Raw genomic sequence first — 13,016 nt, forward strand, 5'->3', positions numbered from 1 at the left:
TTTTTTTTTTCTGTTTGAAATGGTAAAGTATAATTTGAGAAGAAGAATGAGTTCTGAGAAATAAAAAGGGACAAAAAGGGAAAATTCCAAGTTATACCAGCTTCGGTTTTTTTTGTAGATATTTTAAAAAGAGAGAAAACTGGTTTTTTTTTTTTGGTCTCGTATGTTTGTATTTTGAATTTTTTTTGTTATTTATGTTGCCGATTTTTACTTTTAGTCCGTCAAATCTTTGTTTTTTGGGTATTTTTTTTAGTCATTTTATGATGCAATGATGCTGATGTGATACCATTGAAGCACATGTGTGAGGCTGATGTCTTTAGTGTCACGTTAGTATTTTTGATGAAAAATATTAAAATTACCGAAAATCGAAAGATACATGATTGAAATTGAAATGTAATAATATAAGTGAGCAAAATTGCAAAATGATTTTCCCTAAAACTCTTTTGCATGAATCGATACATAAAAGTTGGAAATCACCCAAGTCTGCCTTGGTTATGAACTACGAGACATATATGTCCTAGTTTCAAAATTTTATGTTACATCCCTTCTATGATCTATCTTATTCAGTTCCTGAAAAGTAGCAACCTTTTTTTTTTTTTGTGGGATTTATGGTATAAATACAATTAGTAGTTGCTTAATTCCCGAGGTTTAGTGGCAAGATTGTTTTGCATGAATGGATTCGTTGTTACTTAAATTGTTCATTATAAGTCTTCTCATACTTCCTCTTCGTGCTGCACAAAGTTCCAGCAACAGCAGCACAGTTGATTTTCACGTTGGTGTCATTCTTGATTTGAATTCTACCGTGGGGCGTATAGGTGAGAGATGCATATCCATGGCTCTTACCGATTTTTATTCGGTTCACAAAGACTTTAAGACTAGGCTGGTTCTCCATTTCAAAGACTCAAATGAAAGTGTCGTTGATGCTGCTGCTGCTGGTAAGTTTCAGCCATCGCATTAAAAATCTTGAATCTTGAACTACAGTGGATTGATTTCTTGGATCTTAAATCCACGATCATATATATATATATATATGGTTTTAACTTTTAAATACGCTCACACATTTAGAACGGTCTAACTAATGTGCTTTGTACCTTTATCCGAACCCTTCTCAGCTATTGATCTTCTGCAACATGTTAGAGTGGATGCCGTTATTGGTCCACAAAACTCGGCACAGGTCAACTTTGTGATGAATCTCGGAGATAGAGCTCGTGTGCCCATTATTTCTTTTTCTGCTACGAGTCCTTCTCTTGTTCCTCGAGCTCCTTTTTTCGTTCAGACATCACAAAGCGATGCTTATCAAGTCCAGGCTATTGCTTCGATCATTGAGGCCTTTAAATGGAACCAAGTTGTCGTTATTAATGAAGACACGGATTATGGTAATGGCATCGTCCCTTATCTGTCGAATGCCTTGAACGATGTCCATGCTCGAATTTCGTATCGAAGCGTGATTCCGAAATCAGCGTCTGATGATTTCATAAGCCAAGAACTGTACAAAATGATGGGTATGCAGACTCGAGTGTTTGTGGTGCACGCGTCTCAGTTTCTTGGAACAAGGCTGTTTCTAAAGTTGAGAGAATTAGGAATGATCAGTCCTGGATATGCTTGGATTGTCACGAGTGGGCTAACAGAATTATTTCATTTGATGGATTTCGAAGTTGTTGAATCCATGCAAGGGTTTCTTGGGGTTAAACCTTTAGTCCCCAAGTCTAAAGAACTGCGATCTTTTTCTGGTAGATGGATCAGGACGTTCGGGGAAAATTCGGATTTGAAAGTAACTGAGACGAGTATATTTGGGCTTTGGGCGTATGATACTTTGTGGGCTCTTGCTATGGCAGCGGAAAGCGTTGGAAGCATTAAACCAAATCTGGTTAAGAAAAAAAACAGTGGCAATTATGCTAATCCTTTTGCTATAGACAGTTCAGACACGGGTCCTAAACTTCGCGAAGCATTGTTAGAAACAAGGTTTACTGGTCTTGCTGGAGAATTTAAGCTCGTAAAGGGACAGTTGGAGCAGACATCGTATCAGATAGTTAATTTTGATGGAAATCATGAGAGACAAGTGGCCACCTGGAGACCGTATGTTGAAAATCATACGAAAGCAAACTTGAATAAAACCAATTCTAACTTTACTTCAAAGGTAAAGTTCAGGAGTATCATATGGCCTGGGGATTTAACGGTTGCTCCGAAAGGATGGCAAATGCCAGTAAGTGGTAAACACCTGCGAGTCGGGGTACCACTAAAACCAGGTTTTAACGAATTCTTGAAAGTGGATTTTAATCCTACAACTAATACAGTGCAAGTTAGCGGATACCATAAACACGTGTTTGAGTCTGTCATGGCCTCGTTACCATATGCTGTAATTCTCGAATATGTCCCCTACCAATTCTTCAATACAAATGGTTCAGCAGCCGGGAATTATAATGATCTCGTGTATCAAGTATCTAAGCAGGTGATATTTGTTTTAAACTTTGAGTTTCCTAAGTAGAATTAAAATTGACTTGCTCGCGGTTTGTCTCTCCTTTTTTTGCCGGGTTCATATTTAGGAGCAATTTGATGCTGCGATGGGAGATATTACTGTTACATATGAAAGATCGATAAACGCAGACTTCACCATGCCATATGCTGAAGGAGGTGTGAGCTGTATAGTCCCTATTGCTTATGAACACGCGAATAACGAGTTTACAATTTTTACCCTCCTGAGTAAACAACTGTGGATGACTGCTGCTGTCTTCTATCTTGCTGGTGCTCTAGCTGTCTGGATTCTTGGAAGAAGAATCCTCTCTAATGACAGGGATGTAAGAAAATAGTGACCCGTAAAATAAACGTGTTGAAAATTTGTACATGGCAGCCTCAAATTTTGAAAATTGAGATGCGTATACAAATTTGATTCGAATCTCGAGCTCCCAAAACACTCGGTGATGGTTTGAGTGTGCCTATAAATACCGAAGGCATTGAGGTCCCTAAACACACAATCTCATACAGCAAATACACCATCTAAAGGAGTGTTGGAGTGTTTAGAAGGCTTCAATCTAAAGGAAATCAGAAAGCTTCAACAAATTTTCAATGGCCGGAGGTAATTCTCGATTCGCTTCCGCATATTATTTATCATGTTTATATACGTAAAAACATGATTTTGATAAAAATCGCTAATATTTGGTATCAGAGCAGTGATATCTCAACCTTGAAAATTTTGTTTTCATTTTCTGAAAATTCGATATCGGGAAAGTTTTACGTAAAAAATTTGAAGTTGAAAATCAGATAAAATTATATTAAGAAACTTACCTGAGAATTGTGTTCTTGGTTGCACCTTGAAATTCTTCCTTGAAATCTTAAATAATGGAGAATTTTTTCGGGAGGAAAATATTTTGAAGAAGGTGCTACTGGTTTTCTGAAAATTGGAGAGGTTGTAGACGAAGAGATATACAANTTTTTATTATTATTTTTAAAATAAAATAATAAATAAATAAATGATAATGATTAATGTGTTATTAAGTTATATGTATAATTCGATATACATATAGCATTTGGTTAAATAATTTGTACACATTAAAATAATTTCAAATTCAATGGCCGGAGTAAATTAATATTCACATTATGTTCATATTAAATTATATTGAGTTGTTTATAATTTGAAATGAACATATCAAGTAAGATGTGAATATAATATTATAAAATATTTCAGATGTTCACAAATAAACAAATAATCCTCACTTTATCACTACTCTGATAAAAGAGAAAAACTGATGAGGAGCTCACATTTTCACGTAAATGTGATCCTCACTTTATCACTACTCTGATTGAAGAGAAAAACTGATGGGGAAAGTATTTGTTCATAATAAGTAAAAATGTGAATATAAAGTTATTTAATGAAAAATTTTGGCTTATAAAGATTCACATAAATGTGGATAATTAAGTTGAATAATAATTATAAGGTGACGTAAGAAAACATGATCTAAGGGAGTTCTTCATAGATCGGTTTAAACTGCCTTGACTAGCCACTGGTCTCCCTGAGGAACGTTGCTCTGTCTAGGAGTTGGGTATTTAAAGGGCCTTAGCACTACCTATCTTTCCTGGGAGCACTCTTGGAAAATGTTGATTGCAAAATAATTATTATATAAAGCATTTAAGTAAAGCCAAAATTTTGTCCAGTGAACCGTATAATTTTAAATAATTGAGGAATAGCCACAGCATCCTTAATTATGAAAAATTATGCATTAAGTGGATTTGGATTACATAATGGACCTCAATTGTAATTAATTATATAAACATAATAAAATTTACCCACATGGATTTTTATTATATTTATATAACTAATTAGGTTAAAATATTAAATTATATTTTTCTTAATTTACCCACAGGAATTAAGGAAAATACATTTTGATAGTTTTATCATAAAGTTACAGAAAAATCTTATTGAATTAAAATTTTAGTCCACAGGCAAATTTTATGTCACTGGATTTTTAAAACATGAATTACATTGGTAAAACATGATATTGTCTCAAAATTTTAAGCATATTATATTTTGTGCAGTTATGCAACCTGCGAGTTTTTCTGATATGAAATGTGACATTCCCGAACTAAAGGGCGACAACTATAAAATATGGAAAGAAAGAATTCTTCTTCAATTAGGGTGGATGGATATTGATTATGCTATACGGAAAGACGAACCATTTGCTATTACTGAAAACAGCATTCCGGATGATGTTGATCTTTATGAAAAATGGGAGCGATCTAATCGACTCTGCGTAATGTTCATAAAGACCAAAATCTCTGCTGGTATGCGTGGTTCTGTTGACCAACATAATAATGTCAAAGAATTACTGAAGGCTATTGATGAACAATTTCAGTCTTCAGATAAGGCACTTGCGAGCACCCTAATTATGGAATTCTCTTCATTAAGGCTCACCAGTGTGAGAGGTGTGCGAGAGCACATAATGAAAATGCGGGACATAGCGGCTCGGCTCAAGACACTTGAAGTGGAAATGTCTGAAACTTTTCTTGTGCACTACATTTTATGCACTCTTCCACAACAATATGGACCCTTCAAAATTTCCTACAATACACATAAGGATAAATGGTCAATCAATGAATTAATGACCATGTGTGTTCAAGAGGAAGGAAGGCTGTTGATGGAAACAAGTGATAATGTCTTTATGATTACACAAGGAAAGTATAAGAAACAAGCCAAAGTCAAGGGAAAAGGAAAAGAAAAAGGAATAATTCCACCTCAACCTGACATTAAGAAAGAATCCAAGTGTTTCTTCTGTAAAAAGACGGGACACATGAAGAAGGATTGCAATAAATTTAAGGACTGGCTTGAAAAGAAAGGTATTCCTACTTCATTTGTCTGTTATGAATCTAATATGGTTAATATGATTTATAACACATGGTGGATTGATTCTGGTTCTACAATCCATGTTACAAATACCTTGCAGGGTATGCAAAACCTAAGGAAGCCAATAGAAAATGAGCGGAGCATCTATTCAGGAAACAAGATGTCTTCGCATGTGGAGGCTATTGGGACTTGCTGCCTAGTGTTGAATAGTGGTTATATTTTAAAATTGGAAAAGACATTTTATGTTCCTAGTTTTTCTAGGAATTTAATTTCGGTTTCAAAACTTGTACCCCTTGGTTATTCATTTCAGTTTTTGGATAAATCAATAAATTTGTTTTATAAATCAAATCTTATTGGAAATGGTACAATGGTTGATGGTCTTTTCTCTATTTATTTACAAAATAATAACACCACTATGCATGTTCAAGGAGGTATTAAAAGATGTGTTATAAATGAAGATTCCTCTATATTATGGCATCGGAGATTGGGACACATCTCCATAGAGAGGATTAAAAGATTAGTAAATGATGGAGTACTCAGTACTTTAGATTTTACTGATTTTGAGACTTGTGTGGATTGCATTAAGGGAAAGCAGACTAATAAGTCTAAAAAGGGTGCCAAGAGGAGTACAGAAATATTAGAAATCATACATTCAGATATTTGTTGTCCAGATATGGACATGCAAAGTCCGAAATACTTCATCTCTTTCATTGATGATTACTCACGATACATGTATATCTACATGCTTCATAATAAAAACGAAGCACTTGAAGCCTTTAAGGTTTTTAAGGCTGAAGTGGAGAAGCAATGTGGAAAATATATTAAGATCGTGAGAACTGATAGAGGTGGAGAATATTACGGTAGATACACTGAGAATGGACAAGCACCTGGTCCGTTTGCGAAGTTTCTTCAAGAACATGGGATTGTTGCCCAATATACTATGCCTGGTTCTCCGGACCAAAATGGCGTAGCTGAGAGGAGAAACCGAACATTATTGGACATGGTGAGGAGCATGTTTCTTAGCTCTAAACTTCATAAATCTTTGTGGACTGAAGCTCTTAAGACAGCTGTGTATATATTAAACCGAGTTCCAACCAAGGCTGTCCCAAAGACGCCATTTGAGTTATTTAAAGGTTGGAAACCGAGTTTACAACATATACGCGTTTGGGGTTGTCCTTCTGAAATAAGAGTTTACAACCCACATGAAAAGAAACTGGACCCAAGAACTATAAGTGGATATTTCATTGGGTATGCCGAAAAATCCAAAGGGTACAGATTCTATTGTCCATCTCACAACACTAGAATTGTGGAATCAAGAAATGCAAAATTTCTTGAAAATGACTTGATTAGTGGGAGTGATCATGACATAGTTTTTGAGAATGATCACATTAATGCACAACCCTCTTATTCAATGGACAGATTGGTCGTTATTCACACCCCTCAAGACCAAATGGGTGTTAGACAACCAGTTAATGAAGTTCCACAAATTGCTGATGAAAATCCAGTAGATCAAGTTGTTAATGAAGAACAACAAGAAATTGTTGATCAACCAAACAACCTTAGGAGATCTACTAGAATAAGAAGATCAGCAATATCTAGTGATTATGTTGTGTATTTACAAGAATCGGATTTTAACATCGGAGCTGAAAATGATCCTGAAACGTTTTCACAAGCCATGAATTGTAATGAGTCAAAACTATGGTTTAATGCTATGAAAGAAGAGATGAATTCTATGGCAGTTAATGGAGTCTGGGATCTTGTTCAGTTGCCTGATGGTGTAAAAGCCATTGGATGTAAATGGGTCTTCAAAACAAAGAAAGACTCATTAGGCAACATTGAAAGGTATAAAGCAAGACTCGTTGCTAAAGGATTCACTCAACAAGAAGGAATCGATTATAAGGAGACTTTTTCTCCTGTATCTAAAAAAGATTCTCTTCGTATCATTCTAGCATTAGTTGCACATTTTGACTTAAATTTGCAACAAATGGATGTGAAAACAGCTTTTCTCAATGGAGAACTAGAGGAAGAGGTTTATATGAAACAACCTGAAGGATTCTTCTCTAGTAATGGTGAGCAATTGGTTTGTAAGCTTAAGAAATCTATATATGGATTGAAACAAGCTTCCCGTCAATGGTATTTAAAATTTCATGATGTTATCTCTTCATTCGGATTCGTTGAGAACCTCATGGATCAATGTATATACCAGAAGGTCAGTGGGAGCAAGATTTGTTTCCTTATTCTATATGTGGATGATATATTACTTGCAACCAATGATAAGGGTTTGTTATATGAGGTGAAACAATTTCTCTCTAAAAATTTTGATATGAAGGATATGGGTGATGCATCTTATGTCATTGGCATTAAGATACATAGAGATAGAATTCGAGGTATTATAGGTCTGTCTCAAGAAACCTATATCAACAAAGTTTTAGAGAGATATCGGATGAAAGATTGTTCACCAAGTATAGCTCCTGTTGTGAAAGGCGATAAATTCAATTTGAGCCAATGCCCAAAGAATGATCTAGAGCGGGAACAAATGAAAAACATTCCTTATGCTTCTGCTGTCGGAAGCTTGATGTATGCTCAGGTTTGCACTAGACCTGACATTGCATTTGTTGTTGGGATGTTGGGAAGATATCAGAGTAATCCAGGTTTAGACCATTGGAAAGCTGCAAAGAAAGTAATGAGGTACCTTCAAGGGACCAAAGATTATATGCTTATGTTCAGACGAACTGAGAATTTGGAAGTAATTGGCTACTCTGATTCAGACTACGCTGGCTGCATTGATTCAAGAAAATCCACTTCAGGATATATTTTTATGCTAGCTGGTGGAGCTGTATCTTGGAGAAGTGCAAAGCAGACATTAACTGCTACTTCCACTATGGAAGCTGAATTCGTATCTTGTTTTGAGGCAACCTCACATGGTGTATGGTTGAAGAGTTTCATTTCAGGGCTTAGAATTATGGATTCTATATCTAGGCCATTAAGAATATATTGTGACAATTCAGCTGCTGTTTTTATGGCTAAAAATAAGAAAAGTGGTAGTCGAAGCAAGCACATTGACATTAAGTATTTAGCCATAAGAGAACGTGTTAATGATAAGAAGTTACTTATCGAGCACATTAGCACTGAATTGATGATTGCGGATCCTTTGACTAAGGGCATGCCACCATTGAAATTTAAGGATCATACAGAAAGAATGGGACTTGGTTCCTTTATGTAATTTTGTTATAAGAACAAATTAATGAAACTAAGATGTGATATTTTCTCATATTTGTTGTGCGCATATTCATTAATTCGAGAAATATCAATAAAGTAGGACCTCGAATAAACATAGGATTTATTCATTAAGTTATTTGAGAGATATAATATATTGTAATACATGGAAGATAATAATCGTTTTTAGATGACCTATCGCCATGATTCATGTATTTTAATTTCTCCTATGATAAATGAGATATACGGGTCAAGTGGGAGAATGTAAGAAAATAGTGACCCGTAAAATAAACGTGTTGAAAATTTGTACACGGCAGCCTCAAATTTTGAAAATTGAGATGCGTATACAAATTTGATTTGAATCTCGAGCTCCCAAAACACTCGGTGATGGTTTGAGTGTGCCTATAAATACCGAAGGCATTGAGGTCCCTAAACACACAATCTCATACAGCAAATACACCATCTAAAGGAGTGTTGGAGTGTTTAGAAGGCTTCAATCTAAAGGAAATCAGAAAGCTTCAACAAATTTTCAATGGCCGGAGGTAATTCTCGATTCGCTTCCGCATATTATTTATCATGTTTATATACGTAAAAACATGATTTTGATAAAAATCGCTAATAAGGGAACCACCTGGGCAGCATCCTGGCATGATTTGCTATTTCCCATGTTTTCCTGGTGAAAACATATATTTCCCTCTTTTCTAGCATTGCACTTTTGTCTTAATTCTCGCGTCTTTCATCTGATGAAGGGTTTATTTCGAATGTAGGTCAAGGACTCGATGCCAATTTGCTTTGTCTAATTTTGGTGGCATGGTCTTCTGTCGCATGCCTGCTGAACTCAACTCTTACTGCCAGCTTATCATCAACACTCGTAGTACAGAGTCTTCGACCTACTGTGCCAGATGTGAATCAACTTATCGCGAAGAGATACCATGTTGGGTACCAAGAAGGATCGTTTTTGTTTGCTTTCATGAAAAATTTAGGATTCCTCGAATCAAATATACGGAATTATAGTTCTATAGACAACTGTGAAGCTGATTTAACATTGGGAAGTGAAAATGGAGGCATCTCAGCTTATTGTGATGTTGTGCCCCACATTAGGCTCTTATTGTCGAAAACCTGTGGAAAATACATGACAATTGAACCAACTTATCGAACTGAAGGTTTCGCTTTTGTAAGCATGTGTCGACTCAAGAAGCTACGTTTACAGTTTGCATAAACATATTGTTCTCATCTTGTTTTTGTTTGTCGTGTGCAGGCATTTCCCAGAGGTTCCCCCTTAGCTTCTGATGTCTCACGTGCCATAATTAAGTTGACCGAAAACAACGCCATTCAAGAGATTGAGAAACAGTGGAATAGAAATGCAACATGTTTGGTTCCAGATAGAATCCCTGGCTCCCCAACTACAGTCACAGTGAAAACCTTTGCGGTGCTTTTTATTTTCTCAGGTTTTGTTACATTGGCATGCCTGCTAGTTTCAGAACTCGTTGATCTACATAAGAAGGGAGTTTTGCTTCAGAAGATGTCGGGTTTTAAGGCTAATGCCAACTCAAGAATTCATGCATTTCGCAGTGCCCTGAAGCGAAGCAACTCTAAACTTGTTCCAATACTGCAAAAACAAGAAGTTGCACTCCAAGTAGTTACTGAAGATGGTGTTTGTGCAATAAAAAGTGACGCTCAACAATAATCTTCACATTTTCTTGCAGAAAAGACGGTTAATTATGAATTTCGATGAAAAGTTGTGAGTTGAAACAAAATTTAGGGATGTGTATGTAATTTATGTAAATAAGATCCTCGTATTACTCAAAACTAAGTTTTCTTTTTGCTAAAGAACAAAAAAAGTGAGGGAAGCAACATCGTTCATATTCTGTAACTAGCTTTCTTTCCTGAAACTATGTACAATATAAAGCCATCACTCGAATAAAACAAATCTCAGAAAACAATCTGTACAAAATCGAGACAAAAAATAACATGACTCTGGTGCTTATACAAATTCTGCTCCTCAAAAAGCGAGTCCTTGAATGATATTGCCGGAAAGAAATAATTACCCAGATTGTCCAGCGACAATGTTTACGCGGTCATAACAATGAAAACATGTATTTTGGTTGCTGTAACAATAAGGATCGGCCTTGCATTGGTACAACTAGCCACTCAGATTAATAATCGGTTCTTATAATCTGTACACTAAAACATTTTGCACAATTGACCGTCAACAGAAAACATCTGTTTTCCTAAACTAACGGGACATATGAAAACAGAATCTACACACAGGCCCCCTTTTGTGTGAGTACAATCGATCTGAGTCAAAGAAAATTTGATCTTTGTCAATGAATCGTGATCCTTCACAAAAAAATCACCAACGTGGTAATGTAACCAGTTTCCTATGTTATCCAATATGCACCGGGATTCAGCACGCTGCCCATCATGTGTTGTCAACTTAAAATGTGCAGGTTTTTTGTTCCATCCATGAACATTATCAGAGTTACATACTCGACGGCCCAATCTCTTGCATATTCTTCCAAGTTGGAGTCGGAAGAACATGCTGTAAGTTCCGGCTGGAAGTTTGAACTCGAGGTCTCCATCTACTTGCAGCCACCACATCTGTTGTAAGTAGGCAAAAGTTTGAAATCTACATAAAGAGAAATGAAAGAAATTAGTTAATGAAGACAACCCGTATGGAAGAATCCATTTCCTAGAACCAAATATTTGGAAAAAAATAAATCGAATCATTCTTGAGTAAAGTTCCATGCTATCATACACACTTGACAGGAAAAACCCACCTAGACTCATCAGTCGGGATGTGATTCCAATACCGCCGATCATCAATCCCGGTAATCGCCATTGCTTTCGTAGAAATCGCCAAACAGACCCCTCCTGTTTTCTTGTCAACCCAAACTTCCTGATTTCACAAAAAACACAAGTTACTACCGATTCACATCCCAAAACCCCTCAAGAAACTTAGTCCACAAGAAATCACCCACCTTCGTGCCACCATCAATGGGATTCGGCCTGCATAGTCTGATGTAAATATCCATCTTACTGTTTCCTTGATCAGGCGTCAATTTGCTGAGAATAAAGGGGTAAGTGGATGGCAATTTTTGGTCCCATATAAAGTCAGCTGAGGACGCCTCTCGGAAAGCTCGATTCAGTCCGGCCAGCTTGATGATCTCCGGGGGGTCCAAGTAGCAAAGGATCAGGGCCATGCATGACTCCGGGATGTCCTCCAATTCGGTCCTCCGTAGTGGCCCCGGCCCGTTTTCCTCACCCGATAAAGCAGACGCATTGGCGCCCATTTCTTAGATTCGGATTGATGGAAGATTTTCAAGAATTGGTCTTCCAGAGAAAAATGAGAAAGGGATCAAGAAAAGAACTGAGCTTTTATATATTATTTACGGGGAATCAAATCACTACGGTTTCTTCCTGCAGTTCCCAAGTTTGATCCTTTCATTTCTTTCTTCTTCTTTTTTCTAAATACGTGCACCAAAGGCTGCCATCGAGCCTGACCCCATAGGCCTAAAACAGCCATAATTATTCGATTGTTATTAAAAATAAAGAAAAAAATTAATAGTTCAAATGCCATAAATTTTTTAGAAAAATTAAGATACAAAAATTCAACAAGAATACAATAATGAATCAAGTCCAAGTAAAATATAATCGCTTTCAATTAGATACGATACTCAAATTCAATATAAATCGAACTGAAGCGTAGATTCAACAGAGTTATTAGAACAACTCCAACCAATTTAACAGAATTTAAATAATAAAATATCTCACCAAACTTATTTTTGAAAGGAAAACAAATCTATTAAAAAAAACTCGAAAAGTCATGATTTACAATATCACAGTAAAAGAAAATATCAAATAATCATGATACTAAAATTTAGATGAAAAGTCTTGAAAAAGAAAATTTAAAATATTCGAGACTATAAATTAATATTCAATAGAAAAACAACCTCTTTTACGAAAATGTTATTGATTTTTTATTTGTCAACGTATATTAACTATTTACTTTGAGAATTTGTCCAATTTAGACAAACGAAGTAAAAATATTTATTTATTTAAATCGAAAATTTATGGAGAAAATGGGAGTGAACCGCAGAGAATGTCAACGCAGAGGGGCGGAATCAGTGTGTGTTTGGAATGCTGACATGGAAGTTGAAATGTTCTTATCCAGTATAGTATGACGTGGGTCATACTGTCACGCGCAATGAGTGAACGTGCATTCGTTTCTCAGGTGAGAGCATTAAAAGGTGCTGCCACGCTCTCATATGCAAGTAGAAATTAATGGGTCCAAAGTGACGTGCAATAAAAGTTGTCAAAAAATTCTAAAATTAGTAGTCCAGTTGGCTAACGTTGAAAAAGGAAAATATTTAAATAAATAAAGTCACACTCTTTCGTTTCTTTTAATGGCTATATTCTTCTATATCCTTTTTTTAAATATGGCATTTAATACCTAAATTATTTA

The 13,016-nt window shown here is 35.8% G+C and overlaps 1 protein-coding gene and 1 pseudogene across 1 annotated transcript; one reads left to right on the forward strand and one right to left on the reverse strand.

Annotated features, from left to right (window-relative positions):
* The first annotated feature begins 445 nt into the window (after nucleotides 1–445).
* Nucleotides 446–10,396, forward strand: LOC140957230 (glutamate receptor 2.8-like; annotated as a pseudogene).
* Nucleotides 10,397–10,414: 18 nt separating this feature from the next.
* LOC140957229 (F-box protein PP2-A13-like) lies at nucleotides 10,415–12,145 on the reverse strand. Its single transcript, XM_073414362.1, has 3 exons — nucleotides 11,533–12,145; nucleotides 11,332–11,450; nucleotides 10,415–11,180 (listed from the first exon to the last, which is right to left on the reverse strand). The coding sequence occupies exons 1-3, from the start codon at nucleotides 11,842–11,844 to the stop codon at nucleotides 10,736–10,738; spliced, it is 876 nt and encodes a 291-aa protein (XP_073270463.1). The 5' UTR covers nucleotides 11,845–12,145; the 3' UTR covers nucleotides 10,415–10,735.
* Between the last annotated feature and the right edge of the window lie 871 nt (nucleotides 12,146–13,016).

This window comes from Primulina huaijiensis, chromosome 14, assembly GCF_012295235.1.
Source record: "Primulina huaijiensis isolate GDHJ02 chromosome 14, ASM1229523v2, whole genome shotgun sequence".
NCBI lineage: Eukaryota > Viridiplantae > Streptophyta > Magnoliopsida > Lamiales > Gesneriaceae > Primulina > Primulina huaijiensis.